The 26,500-nt window shown below is 43.5% G+C and overlaps 1 protein-coding gene across 1 annotated transcript in view; it reads left to right on the plus strand.

Annotated features, from left to right (window-relative positions):
- Positions 1-2,252: 2,252 nt before the first annotated feature.
- Positions 2,253-26,500, plus strand: part of CPD (carboxypeptidase D) — a 71,665-nt gene continuing 47,417 nt past the window's right edge. The window contains exons 1-2 of the mRNA XM_044675596.1: positions 2,253-3,025; positions 10,658-10,905. Of these exons, the coding sequence (XP_044531531.1) occupies positions 2,253-3,025; positions 10,658-10,905 (1,021 nt within the window). The remainder of the gene's footprint in view (positions 3,026-10,657; positions 10,906-26,500) is intronic.

Here is a 26,500-nt window from a genome sequence, read left to right on the forward strand (position 1 = left end):
AATCTTTAACTATATAATAAATATAAGATCTATAATCCTAGGGTATAAAAATTGCCATCATTCCAAGACTCTCACTATATCCTACAAGGGAGAAAAAGTTGTGCTTTGGAAAGAACACTGGGTTCAAATCCTAGCCTTGATACTACTTGGATGACCAGGAATGAGTCACCTCACTTTTCAAGGATTCCCTTGAGGGTTGGGGGCAGCTGGGTAGCTCAGTGGATTGAGAGCCAGGCCTAGAGATAGGAGGTCCTAGGTTCAATCTGGCCTCAGACACTTTCCAGCTGTGTGACCCTGGGTAAGTCACTTGTCCCCCATTGCCTATTTAAAAACAAACAAACAAACAAACAAACAAACAAACAAACAAACAAATAAATAAATGAGTGAATAAATAAATGAAGAGGATTCCTTTGAGGGGATTCTCATCTGTAAAATGGAAGGGGTGGGAGTGACCCGAATGGACTCTGATGAATGCAAATATTATTACCTCCCCTTCTACAGATATAGAAACTGAGTTTGAGAAAAGTCAAGAGATTCTTCCTATGGTCACACAGAAGCAGGATTCTGACGACCTGGATTTTCTGATGTTGTGGAAAGGTATGGAGTCAAGAGGACATCCCTTACTACACTGGGCAAGTCGCCTTGACCTCCCTGGTCCTCAGTTTCCTCGTCTGCAAAAAGAGGGGACCGGACTGAATGGTCCCTTCCGGCTTTCTGCCTAGGCTAGGGAACTCTCAGGGGAAAATTCATCACTAGTCATTTTATGGTTTATAGCTCAGGGGAGGGAAGGCTGCTTGAAAAAACTGGCTTTGGAGGACAAGAGAGAAAGTGATTGTAAATAAGCAAAGGTCTCACCCCGCTAGTGAAAGTTAGATTTGCTTATCTCCAGGAAAAGGTGTCTTTGAAGATGAAAAAAAAGACCCTTCCTTAGACCCAGAGACAAAGGCTTCTCCAGTGCTTGTAGCACTCTGAGCACAGCCCCACCCTGCCTTGCAGAGGTAGCCAGCAACATCACACCTGCTGCTTCACCAAATAGCATCAAGGCCAGTTAAATAGGGAGCTCCGGCAGGGAAGGCAGGAGAACCGAGAGAAATGGCATTTGCAAAACGAGGCCACCGGACAGATGGGCACATGGACAAGTTTCCGTGAAATAGCCTGGGAAGGCACTGAAGAGCTAGATAAATGGGATTTTAAAAAAAGACTTTAGTGGTTTAGAGAGAGTATGGTGAACAAGGAGAGAGGGGGAAGAAAAGAGGAGGGGAAAGTAATTGGAATTACACACACACACACACACACACACACACACACACACACACACACACACACACACACACACACACACACACACACACACACACACTGAAAGTCATTTTTCTATATTTCTCCAAAGAGTGGGGCACAGAAATGGGCTCGGTCCCGCGGGTAGGAAGTCTCCCGTCACTGGAGCTCTTCAAGGCAAAGATGTTCCTCGACCCCTGGGGGCAAGGTTGAAGAATGGAAAGGACTAGTTCTTCCCTGACCACCTTTCCAACTCTGAGAATTCCTTGAGTCTTAGGAGGATGCTCCCCATCAGTGGAAGTATTTGAGTAGATGCTGGATACCTGCAAGTGGAGATTCCTACACTGAGGAGTGACCTCTGGAAGGAGGCCGAGCCCCCTTCCCGGCCTAAAATTTCTCTGGTCCTTTAATTCTAAAAGGAAAAGGGACAGAAACTGGGAGTGGGGTGGTTGGGGGATGGAGGAAAGAGCCTAATTTAGGCCGGCACGGGAAAGAGGTGAAGCCTTTTACAGAAGGCTTCGAAGAGTAGAAGAGGAGGAAAAGGACTGAGGAGAATAAAGAAAAGGGGGTGAAGAGTGGAAGAAAAGAAGTAGGGGGGAAAAAGAAAAGGAGTAATGAGGGGGAGGAAGAGGAAGAGGAAGAGGATGGAAGGGAAGGAGTGAGGAGGGGAAGGAAGAAAGGATCAAGAAGAGGGCGGAAGGGGCAGCACTTCCGAGACCAGACGCCCCTCGGGGGTGGGGGATCCGTGGCCGCGGCCTAAGGTCCCAGCCTTCCCGGGAGCCCGCAGATCCCGGACGGAGTGGGGCGACTTTAAGAGGAGGCCCGCCCTCCTGCGTGACGCCCGGCCCAGTCGACTCCCGATTTGATCGTGGCCCGGGAGGGCGGGCCGTGGCTGCTGGGTGCGGAGGGGATCCGGCGGGTCGGGACGGAGGGACTAAGGAGGCCGGGAATCGGCTCCGCCGCCGCTGCTGAAGATGTGGAGCCGCGGGCGGCGGCCCCTCCTCGGGCAGTCCGGAGCTCCTCGGCCGCCGCTGCCGTTGCTGCTGCCGCTGCTGTTGCTACTGCCAACCCCCGCGCTCCTGGCGCACATCAAGAAGGCGGGAGCCACGGCCACCGCCACGGTCCCAGCGCCCTGGGCCCCAGCGGCTGCGTCCGAGCCGGGGCCCGAGCCTGAGCGCGCCGGCCCCTTCGGGCGCTACTACCACGAGGCGGAGCTGGGCGCCGAGCTAGCGGCGGCTGCGCGGCCCGGTCTGGGCCGTCTCTACAGCCTGGGCCGTTCTCTAGAGGGCCGGCCGCTGTGGGCGCTGCGCTTGACGGCGGGCCTCGAGGGCCAGGGCCAGGGCCAGGAACCGGCAGCCGTGGGGTCGGACCCAGGGCCGCGCTTGCCTGGGCGGCCGCAAGTGAAACTCGTGGGCAACATGCACGGCGACGAGACGGTGTCGCGGCAGGTGCTCGTGTACCTGGCCCGGGAGCTGGTGGCGGGCTATGAGAGCGGGGACCCGCGCCTCGTGCGCCTGCTTAACTCCACCGATGTGCACCTGCTGCCCAGCCTCAATCCGGACGGCTTCGAGCACGCCCGGGAGGGTACCTGCGACCCCGCACCCGCTGACGCTAGCGCCGGTCGCTACAACAGCCGCGGCCACGACCTCAATCGCAGCTTCCCGGACCAGTTCGGCACCGGCGAACCCCCTGCGCTGGATGAGGTGCCCGAGGTGCGCGCTGTCATCGAGTGGATCCGGAGCAACAAGTGAGGACGGGCCCGGGGAGCTGGGCGAGTGGAGGCGTGCCAGGCAGGCCTCTCACCTACTCGGACAGGGTCTGGGGGCAGCGGGGGACGACGGGGTACATCTGGGATGTGCACCTTCTTTGGTGGTGGTGGGGGTCCTGCTGCGGGAGGGAAGAGGGAGTGTCTGAGGCTGTGGGGGTGGGGGTGGTATATGTCAAAGGGAGAAGTCCAGGAATGTCGGGGATGAGCAGGGGAAGGTGGCTTTGCGGGGCCCTGGTTGGGGGAGCCTGCCTTCTAGAGGAGCGTATTGTTTGGCCTTGAGGGAAACGGTGGATGATGTATTGGGGGTGTCAGGAATGTTAGGGCTGTGTTGGGAAAGGTGCCTTTGGTCAGGGTCCTGCTGAAGGAAGGTTACCTTCCAGAGGAGGTGTGTAAGGCTGTGGGATGAATTGTGTGATTTGTGGGAGGTGGGGAGTCAGGCATGTTGGTGATGTGCAGGGGAAGGTGCCTTTGGGGTATCCTGGTTGGGGGAAGCTGGAGGGGGAGCTGTCTTGTTATTATGTAGAAGTGAGGCACCCCTTTGTTGCCTCGCCTCTCCATGCTTTGTTTCTGTCTTTGCTCCCCCGAGAAGTGGCAGGGAACCAGAAGGTGGGAGACCCCCTCGTGTGATGGAATGATGTCCCAAGGGCACATAAGTCAGGTTCCAGAATCGCTTCTGCACTGTGACATTCGTTAGTCCTCTTTCCCTCTCTGGGCTCTCAGTTAATTTCCCTGTAAAATGAGAGGCCAGATCAAAGGTTCCTTCCAGATCTAGCATCCTGTGATTCTTCATCATCTTGGAAGGTAGGCAGGAGAGGCTTTTTCTGACCTCCCTAAGCCTGGGTCATGCTTCCTCCAGCTGCACCTGCTTCTTTAGCCATCTGGGCTGTGGCTCTAGAAACATGGCACCATTCAGCCAACTTGTACTAGATTCTGCTGTTTTGTTTTTTTAAGCTTCTAATGGGCTCCTGGCCCTAGTTGGGATAAGTAGTTTCTTCTTTAATAGATAGAAAAGAAGCACACTTGGCACAGTACTTGGAATATAGTAGGTTCTTAATAAATGTTTATCGTTTGAGAGGTTGATTGAGATGATTATAGACACCTAGAAGGAATTCTAGAGGCCATCTGGTCCGTCTGCCCCATTTAAGAGGTGAGGAAACTGAGGCACAGAGAGGTTTAGCTAGCTGAAGAAATGGATAAAGTTTTGGTCATGGAGCCAAGAAGACCTTAGTTCAAATCTGTTATCAGACATGCACTAGCTATGACCTTGGGCAAGTCATTTCACTTGTTTGGCTCAGTTTCCTCAGTTGCAAAATGAAGATAAAAATAATCCCTACCTTTCAGAGTTGCTTTTAGAAACAAGTGAGATGATTGTAAAGCACTTATGACAGTGCCTGGCACTTAGTAAATGCTTAATAAAATACTTGTTCCCTTCCCTTCTTTCCCAATTCCAAATCCAGTGCCCGCTTCACAGTGTATCTGGCTGTCCCTTCAAACCCCATAAAAGGTACCTTTCTCTGCTTTTGTGTCAGATTGTTTACCCATTAGTGTTTAGGGAGACTTTTCTTGCAAAGCTTCCAGTTTGAAGAAGATTACCAGGGAGTGGATTCCAGACATCTTTATAGGAAATATGATCTTTGTATACATTGTTACAGCATTTCCAAAGGATAAACCTTATCTAATTGCTAGTAGTGACAAAACTAATAGTTTGCATAGTGCTTAAGCAAAAAAAAAAATCCCTTTTCTCTGTTTTTTCTATTATAAGCAATTATGAAATAACAGCATTTCTCAGACTATACGCTTACTTCGAGGTCACTCAGCAATCTTCATTTTGGGCTTCGGACCCTGATCCAGGACCAGTGTCTAAATATCCCATGTGATCAGTGGGACAGCGAAGATCTCAGATGGTTAGAAATGACTTCCAAAGGTCACCCAGTCAAAAAATTGGCACTTGGTTCTTTGAAGGTAGCTTTGTATCAGTGACAAGCAGAAATCGAAAAGATTTTACCTTCCTTGTGGGAGGGGGGAGCCCCATCAGACCAGCCGCTTATCTCATTGCTTGTTTAGTTGGTACATTTGATGGTACGATTGACAGTTTTACCTAATTAATCTTACTTCTGGAAAAAACAATAGCCCTGTTTATTTAAAAAGAGATATGCTTCATGCTGTTTTCTTTGTGAATACATTAATATCAAATATACTCTGAAATTTAAAAAAATATATAAAACTTTGAAAATAATGTGGGAAAAATCTGATTTCTCTGAATTGTTTCTTTCCCTTGACCTGGGGATTTTTCTGGAGGATAACAGAATCGGGTTTAGACCTATGAAGTATCTCAGAGGCCATTAAGTCTAATCCTCTCATTTGACAGATGAAGAAACTAAGACCCAAAGAGTTAAAAGTGATTTGTTTAAAGATACATTGGTCTATGGAAATAGTGCAAGATTGCAGAGACGGGGAAAGGAGGAAGGGAAAGAATTTGGAACTCAACATTTTAGAAAACAAATGTTAAAAATTGCTTTTTCATGCCATTGGGAAAAATAAAATAGTATATTAAAAAGTAAAGCTATATTAGTCATACCTAAGTGGCAGGGGAAGGATATGAACATAGGTCTCTTAAAATCCAGATTTAGCTACGTTTCCACTGTACCACAATGAATATAACAGAAAGCTGATTAAAATGAATTATTTGTGACAATTAAAGAGTATAGTATACCATGTGCTAATATATAGATGGCCTCAAACTATAATTCATATTTTTAAAAATTTACTTTTTAGTTCTATCTTTTGTTTTTATATAGCCTTCATTTCTGAATATACCTTTTTTACTTTCCTTACCAAGAAAGCCATGCCTTGTATTAAAGAACAAAAAAGTAAGATAAAAGAAAAACAGTTATCTAACCAAATCTGGACAGAATATTCAGTATTCTGCATCTATGGTCCTTTATCTCTGCAAAGAATGATGGAAGATACAGTTTCTCATTTCTCCTTTGGGGTCAAACCTGGTCTTTATAATTGAGTGTTTGGTTTTTAAGGTATTGTCTCCAATTAAAGTGTGTACACTTCAAGAAACAACAAATTCCTTGGTCTTTCTTTTTGTATTTTCATTTACTAACACATAATACATGTTAATAAAGCTTTTTCTTTTATTCATTTTTATATCATTTACATTGTTGTGGTCAGGTAATTCACAGTTCTAGCATCATTAAAAAACAAGTATTTCTTAATAAACATTGATCAAGGATCTACTATGTGCCAGGGACTGTGCTAAGTGTAGGGATCAAAAGAAAGACAAAAACATATTTCTAAGATGCTTTATTTTTTCATAACATTTTAGTTTTCCCCAATTGCATTTAAAAACAATTTTTTAATATTTATTTTAAAAAATTTTGAGTTCCAAATTCTCTCCCTTCTTCCCACTCTCTAAGCAACATGATACATATTTTACACATGCAGTTATGTAAAACATAAAATATTTTATTTAAAGTTTACAAAGCACTTTCCTCATACCATACCTGGGAGGAGTAGGAACTGTGCTATTATCCCCTTTTTATTAATAAGGATATTGAGGACATAGAGAAGTGAGGTTAGACTTACCCAAGGTCAAATAGCATTATTCAGTAACTAAGGTTGGATAGTCAAGCAAAACAAAGGCCCACATGGGTTGGGTGCAAAAAATGTGTCCCTTTCTGCACCTTGGGTCCATTGCTTCTCTGTCAGGAGGCCAGCATCAGGCTCCTGGAATCGTGGTTGGTCACAGCATCCATCAGAATCCTTAAGGCTTTCAGAATCGTTTATCTTTATGATGTTGAGGTAGGAATGTTTTCTTGGTTCTGCGTACTTTATTCTGCATCAGTTCATACCTATCTTTTCAGGCTTCTCAGAAACCATCCCTCCACCAGTTTTTAAGAGCACTCTAGTAGCCCATCACGTTCAGTTGCCATAATTTCTTCAGCTCTGTTCTGTGTGATGGTAATGGCCAAATTTTGTCCCTGAAAGAGAGGTGAAGAGTAAGGGAGCCTCACCTTCCTCTATCAGAGTTTGTTAATTTGTGGCTTTACTGAACTCTTCTTTTTCTGTTTTTTTTTTTTTTATTCTTTGTAACAAGAGATAGTTTTGGTTGCAGGGGAAGGCTATATTCAGAAATGAGGAGATATAAAAACAAAAGGTTGTGATAAAAGGGAGCATTTTTATAAAAGATGGGAATTATCACAGTTTGAGACCATCCTTATAGAACCTCATACTATATATTATATGTGCCTTGGAATGACCACGCATACTTAATTTTAATCAATTGTCTGTTCTTTGTACTGATGAAGAAGAAAGTGTGCTAGATTGGGACATGGGTTCAAATTCTGACTTTTGCGGCTTGTATGACTTTGGGAAAGTCATTGAACTCCCTGTGCCTCAGTTTCCTCCTCTGTAAAATAAGGGGACAGGACTTAAATGACCTCTTAAGGCTCCTATCTGTCTGAAGCTATAATCCCAATAGTGTAAATGACTTTGGTCAAGTCATAACTTCCTGCATCTCAGTTTCCTTTTCTGTGAAATGAGGAGGAAGTTGGAGCAGATGGCCTCTGAAGTCCCTTCCAGCTCTAGATCTGTGTGTGCCAAGACTCTTTATTTAAGTAGCCAGTCCATTTCAAGTCTGAACTCTGGCCTTGCTGCTGCTATAGAGTAGGGGAGAAACCTAGCTGTGATACTCTAAAAGCATTTCTAGGTGTACAAACAAGAAAGTAAATTAATAGCACGTTTGAATTTGGAGGGCATGGTAGAACACTGGAAGAAAGGCCTAAAGACTTGAGTTTTTTCTGACCAACACTTGTACAATAAAAAGTCTAGAGTGGGATTCAGCAGACAGAGAGAACCAAACATCATGGCAGCGCTATCTCCAGGGGAAGCCAATTTTTTCTTTTATTAATTTGAGGTATACTTGGGCACTCCCAAATAGAATATAAGCTTCTTGAGGTCAGGGGATGTTTCCTTTTTGTCTTTATAATCCAAAGATCTTTTTGTACCTAGCATCCTTGCTAGGTACCGTCCTAATACCTAGAACAACATGCCAGATACTGCCTCTAATCAGTAGTACCCTACTACCTAGGGACAGCAGGTGGCATGTGTTTGGTGTTTAATAAATATTTCTTTATTGATATTACTACTACGTCACCATGCTAATATTTAGTGACTTCTGTGTTCCTGTAACTCTACTAAGCACTTTACAAATATCTCATTAGATCTTCACAACTTTGGGAGGTTGATAAGATTTTCTTCATTATACAGGTGAGGAAGTTGAGGCAGACTTAGGTTAAGTGACTTGCCCAAGGTCACATGCCTAGTGTATGTGACTGAACTTGATCTCAGGTCCAGGACTCTTTAATTTGTATCATTCTATTGCTGGACTCTAGGCAGCATGATATAAAATGAGAGAATTAGGCTAGATAGTCTATCTCTAAGGCCCCTTCTCCCTGTAAATCAATGAGCCTCTAATCTTCTTTTCCCTTTCCCCAGACCAGTCATTCTTAGAATATTCTGTCAGATAGAGCCATGATAGACTTAATTATTTTAAAACTAATTTTCTTTTGTGTCCCTAGTGAGAGAGTGTGGTGTACATAGGGTCGAGATTGTCACTGATAATTACAAGGTAGAAACTCTGAAAACGTGTTTTAACAGAGGGGGAAGAGAAATGCAATTTGGTGTGTTTTTATAACATGGAGAGGCCTGGGATGTGGGAAAGAGAGTGATAGTCCCAAACCGTGCTTCTGTTTTGAGCCTTTGCCACAAGCCTCAAACCTCCTTTGGTGTTGATTGCTGCATTTGTGAATGGGATGGTTTTGCTTAAGTTGCTCAGAAAAGCAGAAATAACCAAGCCACGGGCAGCCAACTCATCTCCCACCGCTTTCTGTGGATGCCTCTGGAAATAATCTCTTTTATTTGGTGAGCCAATCAGAAAAAAATAGGGCTTGAAAAGTAAGCATCTCTGAGAGAGACCTTGTAAAAGCCTTTGATGTCCACCATTGTCTTTTTTTTGCAAGCGGGGGGCCCCCAGTGAGTCTCTGATTTTTGTTGTAAACCATCTCAACTCTGGCTTCCTTTTTGGAAATGTGAAATTGGCCTGTGAGTGTTTACAGCATAGTGGTGGATTGAGTCAAAACGCATCCTGTTTTTAAATGTATTTCCCTTTGCATAAGCCCAATGTCATTAAAATTCTAAATTTCCCTTGGCCAGGGCTTTCTCTGAATTGATATGATGCAGAATTAAAGAAGGGCAAAGTTGAAATTCTTCCTCATGTAAAAGCATCCTCTATAATGTTAGTTGTTTTTTTTTTTTTATGGCTACTTTCTATTTAAGCATGAGACTTCTCTCAGCCTCTCCCATCACTTTATGCTTATCGGTCCCCCCAGGATGCAATTTTTATTTCAATTCATTAATTCATTTATTTTATTTATGTTTGTTTGAGGGGAAGGTTCCATTGAAGTCTTTTCATTTTTATACCAGCCATTTGTGGATATTTCCTCAGCCTCGTGGAGCTTTCCCTTTTAATAAAGAATACTTCAGTCAGATCAACTGGCATCTGAAAGGTCTCCTACTTGTGGACTGAAAGCAGAGTAAGGCTAGCCTCCTCCCTTCTTTAAGCCAGCCTTGCTGCTCTTAGCTTGTTTCAGGATTCTTATAGGTCAGTCCAGCTGAGTGCAAGCTGTGGTCAGTTCTACCAAGCTGAATAGGCCCACGTATGGAATGTGTGTCTGCCAAGCCTGGGCCAGACACGCAAAGGTTAGAGGAGGGGCAGTGTGTCACAGAGCAAAGAGCACTGGCTGCTTCTGGAGTCATGGGGCTCTCCTAGTGTCATGACCATAAATTGAGAGCTGGAAGAGGTCCTCCGGGCCAGTCCCTTCATTTTATAGATGAGGAAACTGAGGCCTAGAAGGGATAAGTGACTGGCCCATGGTCATTCAGGCAGTTAGGTAGGGAGGTTCCCATCCTCCAAATCCAGAACTTTTTCTACTATGTTCTGTTTCTTTCTAGATCAGGGGAACCCAACTTCCAATCCCTCCTCCCCTGCTCAATTAAACTCTGAGTCTTGTCTTCTTGGTGCCTTACCTGTAAAATGAGCAGGTTGGATTAAATGACCTCTCAAATCCCTTCCAGCTTTTGATCTATGATTTTATGATCACAAGGGTGGCTATCTGATCTCTTTTTTTCCTGGTCACAGAACTTCTCAGAACTCTGTCCCAATGCACAAGAAGGGGCTGAGTTCTACCTCTGCAGAGAGGGTGGGGCAGATACGTTTTGATAGTGTCATCACTCCCCTGGATATTTTTCCATCATCAGCACAAAGATGAATGACTGTCAAGTCGTATTTAAACTGTTAATACTTCCTCCATTTTCTGGCTTTATCTGATTCTGGGCATCTTAGAAATGGTTGGTGTATTTCAGATAGGGATGACTAAAGAGACTACAGAGTGACTAAAATGTGAGATACTGATCTTGAAAGCCCAGGTTCAAAAGGAATTTTTAAATGCTTATCTTCTTTATTATTATTGTTGCTTTGGTGCACTGGATGATGATTTCCGGTTTTTTTTTTTGTTTGTTTTTTTTGTTTTTTGTTTTCTTAAGCTTTGTGCTTTCGGGAAACCTCCATGGAGGTTCTGTGGTGGCCAGCTACCCTTTTGACGATTCTCCTCAGCATAAGACCAGTGGGATCTATAGCAGGACGGATGACGATGAAGTCTTCAAATACTTGGCCAGATCCTATGCCTCCAAACACCCCATCATGAGGACCGGTGATCCCCGCTGCCCTTCAGAGGAAGACGAGACCTTCAAGGATGGGATTACCAATGGAGCACACTGGTATGATGTGGAAGGTAGGACATAACTTCCCTCTCCTCTTTGTTTTCATGGCTTTTGGGGGGAAGTGGGAAGAAGGAGGTATAGGACCTGTGAGACCCTGCCCCTTGTTTTAAAGGACTTCCCTCCTTAATTGCCGGGAAGCCATCCCTCATTATTTGAATATCTTCAAGGACAACTAGCCAATGACTTCTGGAAAGTAAATTGGAAGACAACAAAGAGGGCCTTACTGAAATATTACCTTTTTAATCCTTTCCTCTCCTGGACTGATCTCTAGTGCAATCCCTGAAGTTTTTACTTACTTTTTCATTTAGATTCTTCTATTGTTGTCTCCCTCTCCCACCTCTGCCTCCAACCTTTATTGTTGTGTTGTCATCATTTAACTTTTTGTGTCTCTACCCATTAAGGCTGCGTTCTTTCTTTATTTTTTTTAAAATCCTTACCTTCAGTTTTAGAATCAATTTTGCATGCTGGTTCCACAGCAGAAGAGGGGCAAGGGCCAGGCAACTGGAGTGAAGTGACTTACCCAGCCAGATTCAGGCAGCTAGGAAGTGTATGAGGCCAGATCTCAACCCAGGACCTCCTGTCTCCAGGCCTGACTTTCAATTTTCAATGCATTGAGCCAATCAGCTGCTACTGAGACAGTATTCTTTAAGGAGGGTAGTATAGTGACATGTATTTCCCTATAATACTAAGCCCCAAAGACAGTGCCTTGGACCAAGTGGCTATTTCCCATTAAAGAGAATAGATTAATAGCTGGAAAGGACTTTAGAGAACTGTATTGAAAATAGCATGTAGAATTTGTTTAAAAAAATTTTTAAGGGCAAAAGGGCATCAAATGGAGATTCATGTTTTCCTAGAGAATCATCTTTTCATGTTCTGTTATGTATATAGGAATGTGGGGGTTTGTATTTAACTTACAAATAAAGAAAAAAATTATTTTAAAAATATTTATAAATCAGTCTCTTTCACATAGCAATCAGAAATTATTTCTATAATGAAATTGTAGATCTTTTCTTGTTTTGGAAGCAAACTAGACTTTTGAAATAATAACTAGCATTTTTTATAGTGCTTTCCAAGTTATTATCTCATTTTACCCTCACATAGACAAACAGAGGTTAAGTGGCCTTCCCAGAGTCTCACAGCTACTCGATGTCAGAGACCATATTTGAACTCAGTTCTCTAGTTGACTCTAGTTCCCTGTACCCCATAGCTACCTCTTTTTAATACAAAATAAAAAATTTTTAAATTCTCTTTCTAGCCATTAACTCATCAGACACTTCTGTACCATTTAAATTTTAGACAATGGAAGACCAAATTGGAATTTGCTAAGGTCAATTGGGAAGAAGAAAAGCAATTTGTCCCTCACTCTGAGAAAAATAAGTTTAAAACCTAACTTTTTAGGGGGAAGCGGAGATGCCGAGGAGACCTTTTGATGGTTCATTCTTAGGGCAATTATTTCAAATTTTAAAAAGGACAACAATGCTTTTTAGTTCTGTGCAATAGGACTATGACAGTCCTGTAATAACTTGTGGTCAATGCCTTGAGTTTTCCTTGGCCTCTGTGTGTCGACTTTACCAGTTAGATAGATTAGCTTCTTATCTGGTCCCTTTACAATGTCAGCTTGTGTTTCTCCATGAGATTGTGATTCAGCCTTCACAGGGGAGGAAATGATTCAAACAATAGCTAGCTCCAGGGATTTGGTTTCGGATAGCCTGCTCTGTTGTGGCAATTAGACCAGTACAACTCCTGACCTGAAAAGGTACAAGGATACAGCTGTCTGAACAAATATAATATGCCCAAGAGGATGTGGTCAGTCAGGGCCATTGCTTCTCAGAATTTGTGTCTTTTGGAGTTACTGCAGACCATCTTGGACTTCCCCTTCATCCATGGGATCCCAGAGAAGTACTCTACGTTCTGGGTACTTTGGGGTCAGACTCTTATGCAGACTATCATTTGTGAGCCCCCATCCAATGTGTTTACGTTTACTAGCCTGCTAGAGGAGAAGAGGTTCAAAAGAAAGATGTTCAGTGACTAGCATTGTGATCAAATTAATAGCAAAACTCCCTTCCCCCAAAGAACAAGCAAAAAAACCCACCCTGAGTCCTTCTTCATTTCTTCTAAAGAAGAAAATTTAAATTAATTGCATATTTTCTAACCTGTTTTACCTTCTCCTGTGGTTATAGGACCCAGTATGTGTATGTGGTTAGACAGGATATACATAATTCTTCTCAGTTTTACTGTGAAAAGAAATGCCAACTGGTTTGGTGGGAAGTGGTTTCATATTTTGAGGGGATGTTAGGCAGAGAATTGCCATTTGTGGTGTTCCAGATAATCAAGGTGCATTGGTCTAAAATGGATTAATAATTAAGGGAGAGCCTCTTGGGAAAGAACTGTAAGATCAATTTATTTATTGAAAATGCAACTGTTCTGGCCTCTGCACAAAAAAAATGTCCTTCTTTATTGAGTCAGGCAGTGGCAGAGAAAAAAAGATGCATTTTGTTTCTAGAAATGAGTGTAGATGATGACTATTTGACACAGAAACACTTAAGAATCATAAATGAAAAAAATAGCTTCTTTAGTCTGAGATACATAATTGGAAAGATTTTCTCTTTTTTGTTACTGAAGAAACTGAATTACAGATGAAATAAAACTACTTACCACTAGGTAAGTACCACTAGGGAACCCTCAAATGTGAGGAGGTTGTGTCTTGGATGTAATAAGTTTATGGAGTGGGTAGAGCACTGGCCTTAGAAACAGCTGACCCTGGTCAAATCATGCACAGCTCTGGACCTCAATTTCCTTTTTTGTGGAATAGGGGTGATGATAACCCCTGTCTCACAGGGCCTGTGTGAGGAACAGAGGAGATATACAAGGTGTGTTGTAAACGTGAACCACTCTTTCTATTGTCTCCCACTTCAGGAGGGGATGTGTTAAGGAAATATTTGGGGAGAAATATTAGAAACTGTGAGGCAACCCTTATTTGTATTTATTATCTCATTTCTCATTCAGAAAACAAAGTGAGAAATTTTCACTGTATGTAGGGAGAACTCTTTTAGAACTTGACGACAGTATGTATCACTTTGCCTGAAGCTGGTGCCTAAAGTTTGGAGTTGGTGACTAAAAGCAGTTGAGTAAGTTTGTGTTGGGAGATTGACCAGAGTAGCAAAGCTGGTGTCCCTGGGAACTCTCCACAGTGGACACAATAGGTCACATTCTTCATTCATTCATGCAACAAATATTTTATTGAGTGCTTACCATCTAAAAGGCATTTTGCTAGGGGCCATGATGAATATGCAGAGATACACAGTTTGTGATTTCCACTCTTAGAAAATGTATAGCCTAATTAGGGAGGCAGAAGACTTAATTTTTACAGCTTCCTTCCTTTGCTGAGCTAAGCAGGGAGGAACTTTGGGTAGATAACAGGGCTTATACCTTAAACGTAGCTGATTGGTTTTACTAAATTGCTTTGTCCCTCTTTTTAAAAAAATTGTCGTAAGGGTCTCCTTGCTGAGGAAGAAAGGATAGATTTGGAAATGAAAATGATGTAGAAACCAAAGATTTCAACAGCATTTTTATTTTAAAAAAAAAAACCTAAGCACAGCTTTATTGGTACAACTTATGGGATGCAGGAATGCAAAGGAAATGAGGGCTCAATCTCATTGGGGCAAATTAGGAAAACCTTCCTGTAACTTTGTATAGAACCAATACTTTGAAAGAGGGACTGTTTTCAATAGGTGTATCATACCTGGCACATAGGAGGATCCACTTACTTAAATAAAGGCTTGTGGGTTGATTAATTGGGATATTCAACCCCCGTGCATTCTTGGAGATGACAAAAAGTTCTGTTGGTGAATAGAGATGTTGATGGTGTGTGTAGGGTATAGTGAGAAGTAAGTCCATGTTTCATTGTGGAAGACTTCTGGATGTCTGGTGAAGAAAGCGGATCTCATGCTTCAAGGTGAAAGTGTTACAGAGAGAATTTTTTAAAAATTGGTTTATTTTTATTAGATGGCCTCTGAGGTCCTTTTCAGCCCTTAAATTCTGGGAATCCAACTCCAGATTTTGTTCTGCAGGCTATGGAAGTTCTTGAACTAGAGAGCAATTTATTCCAAACGGATGCCTTAGGGAAGACTGGCTGTTGGGTGAAGTATTTCTGAGTGGGACCAAGAGGTTGCAGTCCGGGAGGTCCGTTAGGAGATATAACAGAAGCCAGAAGGAAGTCCTAGTTTCCTAAAACCCTTTAGGCAAAGTGATCCATATTGTAGTCAAGCTCTAGAAGAGTTCTCAGACTCTTGTGTATTCTCAATCCTTTGGGCAGACAGTCTGGTGAAGCCTGTGGACCTCTTCTCAGAATTATGTTTTTAAATGCATCAAATACACCTGAAACGAAATAGAGTGAATTGTTAGGAAGGTTTTCCTTGGCCTCTTTGGACCCTCTACTCCTTGTTGTCCCTCCAGAGTCTTCTCTTCTCTAGTTTCAACATTCCCCAATTCCTTCGACCATTCATTACATGGCATGGAGTCAAGGGCCTTCACCATCCTGATTGCCTTCCTTTGGACATTCCCCGTTCAGTTCATCAATCCCCTTCTTAAACCATGACACCTAGAAGTGAACAGAGAATTCCTGACAGGGCAGAGTACAGAAACTTTGTCTCTCTTAACTCGGCCCAAAATAGCATTAGCTGTTTTGGCTGCCTCCTTACATTGTTAGTGAGCTTAGCAGGTTGCAGTTCACCAAATCCCTCTGATCTTTATCAGAAAAACCAGCATCTCTCTAGGCTCTTCTCCTTCTTTTTGTGAAGCTGATTTTTTTGTCCCCTTGTGTAAGACTTTGCATTTATCCCTACCGAATTTCATCTTCTTAGATTCAGCCCATCTGAGATAATTTTTTTTTTTTGGAACCCATCTCTGTCATCTGGTGTTTTGGCCATCCCTTCCAGCTCTGAATTTTCAGCTCAGCAAGGCTTCCGAAGCCATCTAGTCCATGGCCCTTGTTTTACAGAGGAGGAAACAAAGGCTGGAGGACCCTAGGTGACAGGACCTTCCTCCAGCTGGGGCCCCCATTTTACAATTGAGGTCCAGGAGATGCAAAATACGTAGCCCAAAGATAGCACCGGGAGGGAGCTAGCTGTGTCCTCTGACTCCATCTCTGGCCCTCTTTCCCTTCCGTCCTGCCATGGTTCAGGGCATCACTATGTTCTTGCAACATCACATTGCTTAAGGTGATACCTTGCTTAACTGCACCCTTCCTGAATCCGAGCAACCTGCAGGACATCCGAGAGGAAGCATCAGGCAGGCACCGCAGAAATGCAGGCCTGGGGCTGGGCACGGAGGGCAGTGCTGGGGTCTGCCCTCCCAGAGCCCTCCTGGTCTTGGATTGGTCAAAGCGGCCAGTTTGGGAAAAGTCTTCAGAGTGCCGTGTATTTTGAGGGTTTAATTTTGTGATGGTTTCTTGGCATAGCCAAATCAATTTCAAGCCAGGAACAATTCAAATAAATTATGTTTTTTAAAAAATTGAACAGATGGGTGTCCCTTTTTTTTTCTTCCTCACCAAACGAAATGTCCTTCTGCTTTGCTAGTTCTCCTGTGCTGAGATATATTAGCTTTGGGGGGAAGGGAGACTATTGAATCAAAATCTCAAATTTAACACTTTGCTCACATCTAAAAATTCCTTTTAATAATCGCAGCTCCTCGGGGATCTGGCGTTCAAGCTGTGGGCTTTGCCATTTGGTCTCACGGAAGGAGTAGATGAGTCTCTTTTTATTGGAACGGTGCCCGGCTATGAGTTATTATTTTGCCTTTGCTTTTATCTGCAGAACGAATATTTGCTTCTGCCTTGGGTCACAAGTTTCCTTTTGTAAATTGAAGTAACTTAATATAAATGCTGACCTTTAAGTTCAGTGCAGTTGCCTAATTTGTAATTGGAGAGCAGCATTGGCACTTGGGTTGTCAGTAAAAAAGCCATTTTTCTGGGACTTTGCCCCACCCAGCTCTCCAAATGAATGGGTTCAGATGGCTCAAAAATTAGTTGCATATTTTCTCACACTGTGAATTTTTAATTTCAGTTAGAATAAAGTCAGCAGTCAGTCAGTCAACATTGTGCTAGCTCTATGCCAAGGACTGTGCTAAGCTCTGGCGATAAAAGAAGGGCAAAAGACAGTCTAATGGGGGAGACAACATGCAAACAACTATATACGAAGAAGATCTATCTATAGGATAGCTGGGGAAATAATGAGCAGAGAAAGGCACTACACTAAAGGAGAAAGGGGAAAGGCTTCTTGTACAAGGTAGGATTTGAGCTGGGGAGCCCCAAGGGAGAGAATTCTAGGCACGAGGGACATCAAATGAAAATGCCCAAGTGTATGCTTTCTAGCTCTGTGACCCTGGGCAAGTCACTTAATGCTGTTTGCTCAACTCTTGCCCTTCCATTTTATATTTGTTACTAAGTCAGAAAGTAAGGGTTTAAAAAAGAGAGAGAGAAACACTCCCAGATTTAGCAGTTGGAGGGCCAGGTGTCACTGGATTGCAGACTACATGCCAGAGAGTAATAAGATGTAAGAAGACTGGAAAAGGGGGGCAGCTAGGTGGCTCAGTGAATTGAGAGCCAAGCCCAGAGATGAGAGGTCCTGAGTTCAAATCTGCCCTCAGACACTTCCTAGCTGGGTAACCCTGGACAAGTCACCTAACTCTTATTGCCAAGCCCTTACCACTCTTCTGTCTTGGAACTGATACAAAGTTTTAAAAAAGAAGACTGGGAAGTCAGGAAAGGGGCAGGTTATGAAAGGCTTTATATGCCACAGAGGGCTTTATATTTGATCTGGGAAGTGATAGGGAGCCACTGCAGTTTATTGAGTAGGGGAGTGACATGGTCAAATGTGCATGATAGGAAGATCATTTTGACAGCTATGGGGGGATGGATTGGGGTGGGGACAGACTGGAGGCTAGAAGGCCCAACAGCATCGACTGTTTCGGGAGTCTCAGCCTGAGATGAAGAGGGTGGGGGCAGTGTCAGATGAGAGAAGTGAGTGTATGTAAGAGATGTTTCAAAGGTGGGAATGATAGAATTTGACACGGATTTGATACCTGGACCGTAATAGGAAAGTCAGGAAGACGGCAGGATTTGGAGGGAGAGAGAATGGTTTGGGGTTTTAAAAAATTTGTTTTCCAAACTCAAAGTGGTCCTCGTTCAAGACCTTGCAGGGGCTTCAGGTGCCACATAGTCCAGCAACCTTGTTTTACAGCTATAGAGACTGAGTTCCATAGAGCTGAAATGTCTTGCCCAAGATCCTACTGGTAGTATTAGAGTGAGATTTGAACCTGTATCCTCCAACTCTAGAGCCAGCAGCCTTCTTTTCCACTGAACCAATGTCAGATTTCATAGAATCTTCAATGATCTATTTAGAGTTAGAAGGGTCTGTCTGGCTGTCCCTCATTTTACAGATGAGTATAGTGAGGCTCCAGAGAAGTTAAAATGGCTCTGTCCAGGGGCACACAGGTAGCGAGTGGGTTCCAACAGGTGGGGTTCAGACCCGGGTGTTCTCATGCCAAGTCCTTTGTCCTTTTCCACTGTACCATCTGTTTCTCAAAACAAGTGATTGCTGTGTAATGTATGATCATTTCATTAGCAAATATATATTCAGTGGGAGTGGTAAAGGAAATAAACTTCTCTAAGATAAGCAGCCCAGAGTGGAGTCCAGAGGCCACCCCAAGTTAAAGTCAGATGTGGTTGGACTGCCATTATTTATTTCCCTTTGCCTGGCTTCTGTTTTCCTTTAAAGCATTTTGTGAACTCTGTTAGAATCCATTTATTAAAGGATTTCTGAATGCAGAGCTGAAGGCAGTGTGGAATAGTGTTCAGAGAAATGGCCTTGAGTCAGCAAGTCCCAGGATTAAGACACTAGCCCAGCCTACTTGCCAGCTCCGTGTACCAACAAGCATTGGTCCTGTCCAAGAGGGAAGAATTCACACCCACAGCCCAGACTCTGTGCTGAGTGCTGGTGCACACACAGAGATGGAGGAAGCAAGTCCCTCTTCTCCTGGAGCTGCCATTCCACTAGACATCTGCTCAGCTTACACTGGCTCATGGTCTCTTAGGTCCTTTTGAAGTTAGTACTGATTTGTTTTAAATCAATAAGTTTTTATTAAAGACTTAAAGGCTACACTGCCTAACAGCAAAAAAACCAAAACCAAAACCAAAAAAAACAGCCCCAGGTCCTCCAGGATTTTACTGGTTTTTTTTTCCCTCTAATTGGTTTTTCTAAATAATTTTTTGTTTTTCTCTCATTAAACTTTCTTTTCTTTCCAGATCTGTCTACTAATCCCTCCAGTGCCCTGCCGCCAACCCAACTTACATTCTAATGATGTTGGGGTGAGGCTGGGGAGACAATATTGACATGAGTCCAGAACTTAAAATCATTTATTGTGCTTCTTATTGAAAGTTTTAAAACTTTCCCCCTATTTTCTTCCTTCAATAACATTTATTTGTACCTTTGTATTCTTTCTAGAATTGAAGGATTATGGGTAGGGAATATTGTATATACTCACAGAAGTGGTGGTTATGTTCATTAATTGTGTTAAGATGCCTTTCCCCTCCCCTTCATATATATATATATATATATATATATATACATATAGGTATATATTTATATTTTATATAAGGAATAGTTCACTGGATAGTGAAGGGAATGAGAATTAATCACAGAAAGCAATATGAAATCCAAAGGTATTGTGCATATTGGTTAGTTTCTTTTTTCTAGTAGAGATGAGAAGATAATAATTGATAATAAAAAGTAATAATTTTAAAAACTAGACAGGCCTGCTACTAGGTGAGATGGGCTGAAGCTGGTAGATTGCTTGAATTCCATGGTCTGAGTTGGGCTAGAGCTAAGGCTGGGGGATAAACTGATTGAGTGTCCACACTAAGTCTGGCACCAGTATGGTAAGCCCAGTGGAGTGGAGGACCACCAGGTGGCCTAAGGAGGAGGCAGGCTGCTCAAGTGAATCAGGTGAAAGTGGTTAAAGCTTCTAGGCCAAATGGTGTTGGGATCAGGCCTATGACTGGAATTTAAAAAAAAAAATTGCCTACCTATTAAGTGTGCCAAGAATAATATAGAGCCTATCCTCAAGGGAATTCTCCTAGAGGGGGAAAACAAAGAAATGAGTAAAGACAAAATAGTGTTTTCCCAGAATCACAGAAGTTTGAGTGCTGAAAGGGACCTCAGTGGCCATCTAGACCAGCCCACATTGGAAAGGAATCCTTGCTCTGCCTTCTCTGCCAAGTGGCCCTCCAGCCTCTGGTCCTTCAATAAGGGGTTGGCTACTCCCTCCCGAGGCAGCCCAGATTTCAAGAGGGAAAGAGGCCACTAAAACCAGGGAGGAAAGGGAGTCCAAAAAAGGCTTTGCAAGGGAAGACCTGTCTTTTCATATCTGATCAAGCCTTTTCTTTGTGGTGTTGCCTGAACTGCCTTTTCAGCCATAGTCACCCCAATAGTGTTGAAGCTTTCCAGCATATTTCCATTGTCTTCTCTATATAATGATACAAGTATTTAATGGGTGAGGGAACTCCTCTTTGTGGATTCTTCTCATGGATAGAGGTTGTCAGTATTCTCATCCATGATTTTTCATAAATATTCTACTGAACATCTATTCAACTTATTTGGCATTTTTTTTGGTTAAACATTTATTAATATTTATTTTTTAGAAAAGTTAACATGGTTACATAATTCATGCTCTTACTTTCCCCTTCGCCCACCTCCAGCTCCCCCCCATGGCTGATGTGCATTTCCACTGGTTTTAACATGTGTCATTGATCAAGACTTATTTCCAAATTGTTGATAGTTGCATTGGTGTGGTCGTTTCAAGTCTACATCCCCAATCATGTCCGCCTCAACCCATGTGTTCAAGCCGTTGTTTTTCTTCTGTTTCCTCTCCTGCAGTCCTTCCTCTGAATGTGGGTAGCGTCTTTACCATAAATCCCTCAGAATTATTTAGCATTTTAATATTTCACAGATACTACAACAGTACTTAATTTTTTTATCAATCAATACTACCTTTAAAGATAGAAAAAGAAAAAAGAAAGAAGGTCCGAATTATTTCAAAATCTATTCCTTCTTTAGCACTAAGTAGTAGATAGAGAGCTACCCTTAAAACCAGAAAGAGCTAGGTTCCGGCACACCCTGGCGGTGTGCTCCTGGGCATGGGCAATTCTCTAAAACCAAGTTTTTTAACCAGGGGCCTGTGAACGTTAAAAATATATATTTTAGCAACAACTTCCACATAATTGGCTTCCTTTGTAATCTCACGGACTTTATTTTATTCATTCAAAAACATGATGGTGAAAAGAGGTCCGTAGGTTTCTTCCCTGGACTGTCCACCAAATGGATCCAAAACACAGAAGGGTGTAAGAAGCCTTGCTCTACCTTACTCATGTGCCAAGGCGGCAATGATCTGCACTGGTAGGAGTTTCCTCATCTGGAAGCTCTACACCAGTCAAATGGCAGGTCTAACCCCTATCCATCCCTCCCCATTGAACTACTCCTTGTAACAGATTTTTTTAAAGGGTGGGGGGAAAGAGTTCAACAAATGGACCAGTACTTCAAGTGTTCCACCCCCAGGAACCCCCACTTTGCAGAGAAGAGAGTGCAGCAGTTCTTAGGGGGGAAAATCCAAATTTAATTAGATCATTTCTTATATCCCAAGGAGATCAGAGTTACAGGAAAAGGACTTATTTGTACAAATATCTTTTTCTCAGCTCTTTTTGTAGTGACAAAGAATTAGAAACTGAGGGGGTGTCTCTTAGTTGGGGGAATGGCTGAACAAGTCGTGGTATGAGGTTGTGATGAAAAACTGTTAGAGGAGGCAGCTGGGTAGCTCAGTGGATTGAGAACCAGGCCTAGGGACAGGAGGTCCTGGGTTCAAATCTGGCCTCAGACACTTCCCAGCTGTGTGACCCTGGGCAAGTCACTTGACCCTCATTGCCTAAAGAGAAGAAGAAGAAGAAGGAAAAGAAAAACTATTAGGCCATAAGAAATGATCAACAGGATGAGTTCAGAAAAACTTGGGAAGACTTACATGAATTGATGCAAAGTGAAGTGAGCAGGAGCAGGAGACCAGTATATATAGTAACAGAAATAGTATTGCGATGATCCTCTGTGAAGAACTGAACTATCATCAGCACTACATGATCCTAAGATAACCCCAAGAGATTCATGATAAAAAAAAAAAAAAAAAAACCCACGATCCATAGCCAGAGAAGGAACTGCTGGCATCTGATTGTAGATCAAAGCACACCATCTTTCACTTCATTTCCTTCATGAATTTTTTGTTGTATATGATACTTGTCTTCAGTCATGACATGGGGAACATGGAAATATGTGTTGAATGAAAGCACTGATGTAACAACCTCTGTCAGACTCTATACTGTCTCTGAGAAGGAGAGAGGAAGAGAATGTGAATCACTAAATGTCAGAAAACAATTGTCAAAAATTATTTCTGCATGTAATTGAAAAACAAAACAAAAAAGAAAAGAAAATAGATCATTCCCATACCTCAGAATAAATTTCCCATCTATAAAAACGTTTCTAATTTATTTCTCAGAGGAGGGAAGTTTGACTGTGGGGTTTTTAATACTTAACAAATGGGCTGCGGGAACAAACCGAACTCTCGCCTCTCCCTGAATGGCTGATTGCCTCCTACAAAATTATCTTCTGACTATTTGCATTTCTCACCCCTGAGATTGCAGTTTGAGCCTTAACAACAGATGGTTGGGCCTTAAATTGATGCTTGAAAAGTGTAAACTGTCTCTCTTTGGCACTCTCTCTGCATGGACCTATTAAATGTACCCACTTATGTGTGTACTGTGGTCTCCTCCCAGGAGGGCAGGAGTTGTTTCGTTTTTATTTTGTATCTACAACGCTGGCCCTAGAATTAAGTACTTAAGAAATGTTTGTTGATTGGTTGTTTCATCTCCATATCAGGCTGTAGCTCCATTTTAAGAGACTGGTCTAATGAGGCAGTACGGTGCTGGATTTGGGAATGGAAGGACTTAGATTCAAATCTTCCCATTAAGGCTCACTAATAATATAAAGTGATCATTTATGGAGCACTTTTATTTTATTTTATTTTTCTATATATACTTTTTTTCATGTACTTGTTGATGTTTTTTTTTTTATGGAGCAACTTTTAGATTTGTGGAGCACTTCATAAATATTGTCTCCTTTGAGCCTCCCAACAACTCTGGAAGGGAGGTGCCATTATTATCCCCATTTTATAGATGAGGAAACTAAGTCAGAGAGTGGTTTAAAGGCCTTGCCCAGGATCACACAGCTTGTAAGTGACTGAGGCCTGATTTGAATTGAATGAACCCTGATCTTTCCACTGGGTCAACTTCTACCTCTGTGACCCCAAATGGGCAAGGCACCTTTTTCCTCTAAAATGAAGGGTTTGCAGCGGAATTGCTTGTCAGCTCCTGGATGGGGGAGGGAGAGAACATGAATTATGTAACCATGGAAAACTATTCTTAAAAAATAAATTAAATAACATGGAAAAAATCTACCCTGAAAAAACAAACAAAATGAAATGAAGGGTTTGGATTCGATGGCCTCAGAGGTCCCTTCCAGCCCCAGAGTGTGAGCACAGATGTGTTTCCTCTCTCTTTGGGATCATTGAACAGCTCTACAGGGGCTGGGGGGGTGGAGACTTCTATATGGGGATTATAATAGCATCCTTTGCATAGCACTTAAGGTCAATGGAGCTGTATTGACTTTGATCCTGACAATAAACCTTTGAGACAGGTAGAGAGAGCCTGGTGGTCCATCTGATTCTGCCCTCCCCTCAGATCAGGAAATGGCCCTAGAAGGACACAGTGGCTTGTGCCTGGTCACTCAGGGAGTCAGTGGCTGAGCTGGAAATGTAACCCTGGTCTAATGACTTCTGGTCAAGGCAAAGAAAGTCAGCCAAGAGACCTGGCAGGGAAAGTGTAGAATCTGGGGTCAAGAGGACCTGGTTCCAGATCCCAGCCCATGCTGACCCTCAGTTTCCCCTTCTGCCAAACGACAGGGTTGGGCCTGTGGGGGTCCCCAAGGACCCTTCTCGCTCCAGGATCTAGGATCCCATGAGCCTTAGAGGGCTTTCTGGGTCTCTGATCTGATGATGAAGTTTAGTTTTCAATGTTGCCGAAATTCATGGTTGATCAGGGAAGTCCTCAAGAAATCAAGCAAGAGGCAGCTTTCTGCTCTTCTTCAGATCAACAGTCTAGGCCATCCGGGCCAAGCAGAGTTTATATTTGATCCTGGAGGTGATAGGGACTCACTGAAACTTCTTGAGGAGAAGAGTGCCATGGTCTGACCTGGGCTGCAGGCGGTGGTGAGCTGGAACCCGCTTGGGAGGACAGATTGGGCTCACTTTTCATTGGCAACCTCTCAGAAGCTGGCAAATGCTCCCGAGCTGAGGTTGATTTTATTGTTTCGTTGGCCGTCTAGACTTGAGAAAGTGATGGAGAAGAGGCAGCGAGGCAGCTTGGTCCCTTTGGCAGCTGTGGAAAGAATGGGTTGGGGTGGAACAAGACTGGAGGCAGAGAGACCCATGAAAAGGCTGATGTAGTCATCCAGACTGGGTGGAGACAAAGGCTTAGCTAGGAGAGATGTGGAGATGGACTGGATAAGATCTGGACATTGCCCCAAACTCTGGCCCCATCGCTTAGACTGCTTAATAACAGGAGGGAAACACTTCGGGGATTGTGACCAGCATTTATGATTCTACCTTGAGGTGCGCCATCAGAGGGGGAAAATACCTCCTGACACTCCACCCCCCCCCCCCCCACACACACACAATAATGCAGATTCCTTCTAATGCCTGAGGCCTGGGTGCTGGAATCGGTCTGGAGCTCCCCTGTTATCTGTCACTGACCAGGAACAGATGAGATATGAATTGAGCCTCCCCCACACCAGCCAGCAGCTCTGTTCTCTGGGAATGGGCTGCCATTGTGTGGAGGGCAGAGTTCAGAGACATGGAATCTGGCCACATAGCAGGCTCCCAGCCGCCTGGACTTTTCTTTGGATGCTTTAGAATGTCTTGAAAAATAAATGTTAATGAATGTATGCTTAATTCAGAAAGGAAGGAAGATGTGCATCCTGGTTTTTAGTCCTCCATCCTTCTCTCCTTTCTCCCTCTCCCCCCTAAAAACCCTAAAACCAATGATCTCATAGTGGCTTCACAGCCTCAGAATTGGGGTGGGGGCACTCTGGGTTCAAGTCCCACCTTGTACAGTGCTATGTTGTGTGACTACAGGCAAGTGGCTTGACCTCTTAGTGCCCCAGACACTTGTCTAAGACCCTAGGCTGTGGTGGAAGGAGTCTCCTCGTTGGTTGGAAACCATGCCGCTGAAATCACAGTCCAAGAATAACTTGCCTTGATGTGGCCTCCAAGGTTGGCAGCGTTTTCCTTGTAACCGAGCTGTAAAATGAGTCGTGAGATCATAGATGTGAAGCTGCAAGAGATCTCAGAGGCCAGCAAGTCCAACCGCCTCTCATTTTACACACAAGGAAACCGAGGCTAAGGGACTTACCCATGGACACACAGCTAAGTCTGAGGCTGGATTGGAACACGGGTCTTCCTGACTTCAGGCCCGACTTTCTTTCCACTATTCCACTCACTCTCATGGCTCTCTAGCCAAGGTGTCTAACAGGCATCTTTTATTTCTTGGGTTTAGATTTTAGATTCTACCCCTAACCTCCCAAAGTCTACCCCATCCCTCCTTTGAGGCTCAGACCAGATGTTGTCCTTTCTATTAAGTCTTTCTCATTCACTCAGTAATAATTCTTTTCACAGACCATGTGTCTTTCTGAGCCAAAGTTTCTTGTCTCTGCCTTCTGTCCCCACATTTCTCCCTGCTGCCTGCCATCTTCACACCTCACTACTGAGAGCTCTTCCATTCTGTGGTCTGGGACTTGGGTTCATGCGGCATCTTCCCCCTTAGAATGTTAGCCTTTCAAGGACCGGTTTGTGTTCGGATCTTCAGTGCTTGGCACGAGGTAATTCTTAACAAAGAGTTCAGTCATTCCCTCCAGCTCTAGTCCTGGGACTTCGGCTTCTGTTGTCTTCTCTGGTGTTGTCTTCTCTGAGAAGGTGTGCTTCTTGGGGTCAGGGACCTTCTCTCATACTGGTATCCCCAGCACTTCTTAGCACGCTGCCTGCCTGCCATAGGCATTCAATACATGTTTTATCTAGCCTTTCTTTTTCTCCATATCTCTGTCTCTCCATCTCTGTCTCTCTATCTCTCTGTCTCTCATTAGGAAGATAACTCAAGTCATTGGGTGAGTGATTGAGAGAGGAGAATACACTGGAAGCAGAACCACTGGTAAAGAGGGGTTCTCTTTTTTCGTATTTTAGTCTTCTAGCTAAGAAGAGATGAGTGCTGAGCCAAGTGGTGGCAGCAGAAGGATAGAGGAGAGGGACACAATAGAAGAGAGGGTTGCCAAGGAAATGGCAAAATCCTGATTCTAATTGGAGGTGGGGTGTGTGTGTGCGTGTATGTATGGGAGAGAGAGGAGAGAGGAGAGAGAGAGAGAGAGAGAGAGAGAGAGAGAGAGAGAGAGAGAGAGAGAGAGAGAG

The sequence above is a fragment of the Gracilinanus agilis genome, chromosome 4 (assembly GCF_016433145.1).
Source record: "Gracilinanus agilis isolate LMUSP501 chromosome 4, AgileGrace, whole genome shotgun sequence".
Lineage (NCBI taxonomy): Eukaryota > Metazoa > Chordata > Mammalia > Didelphimorphia > Didelphidae > Gracilinanus > Gracilinanus agilis.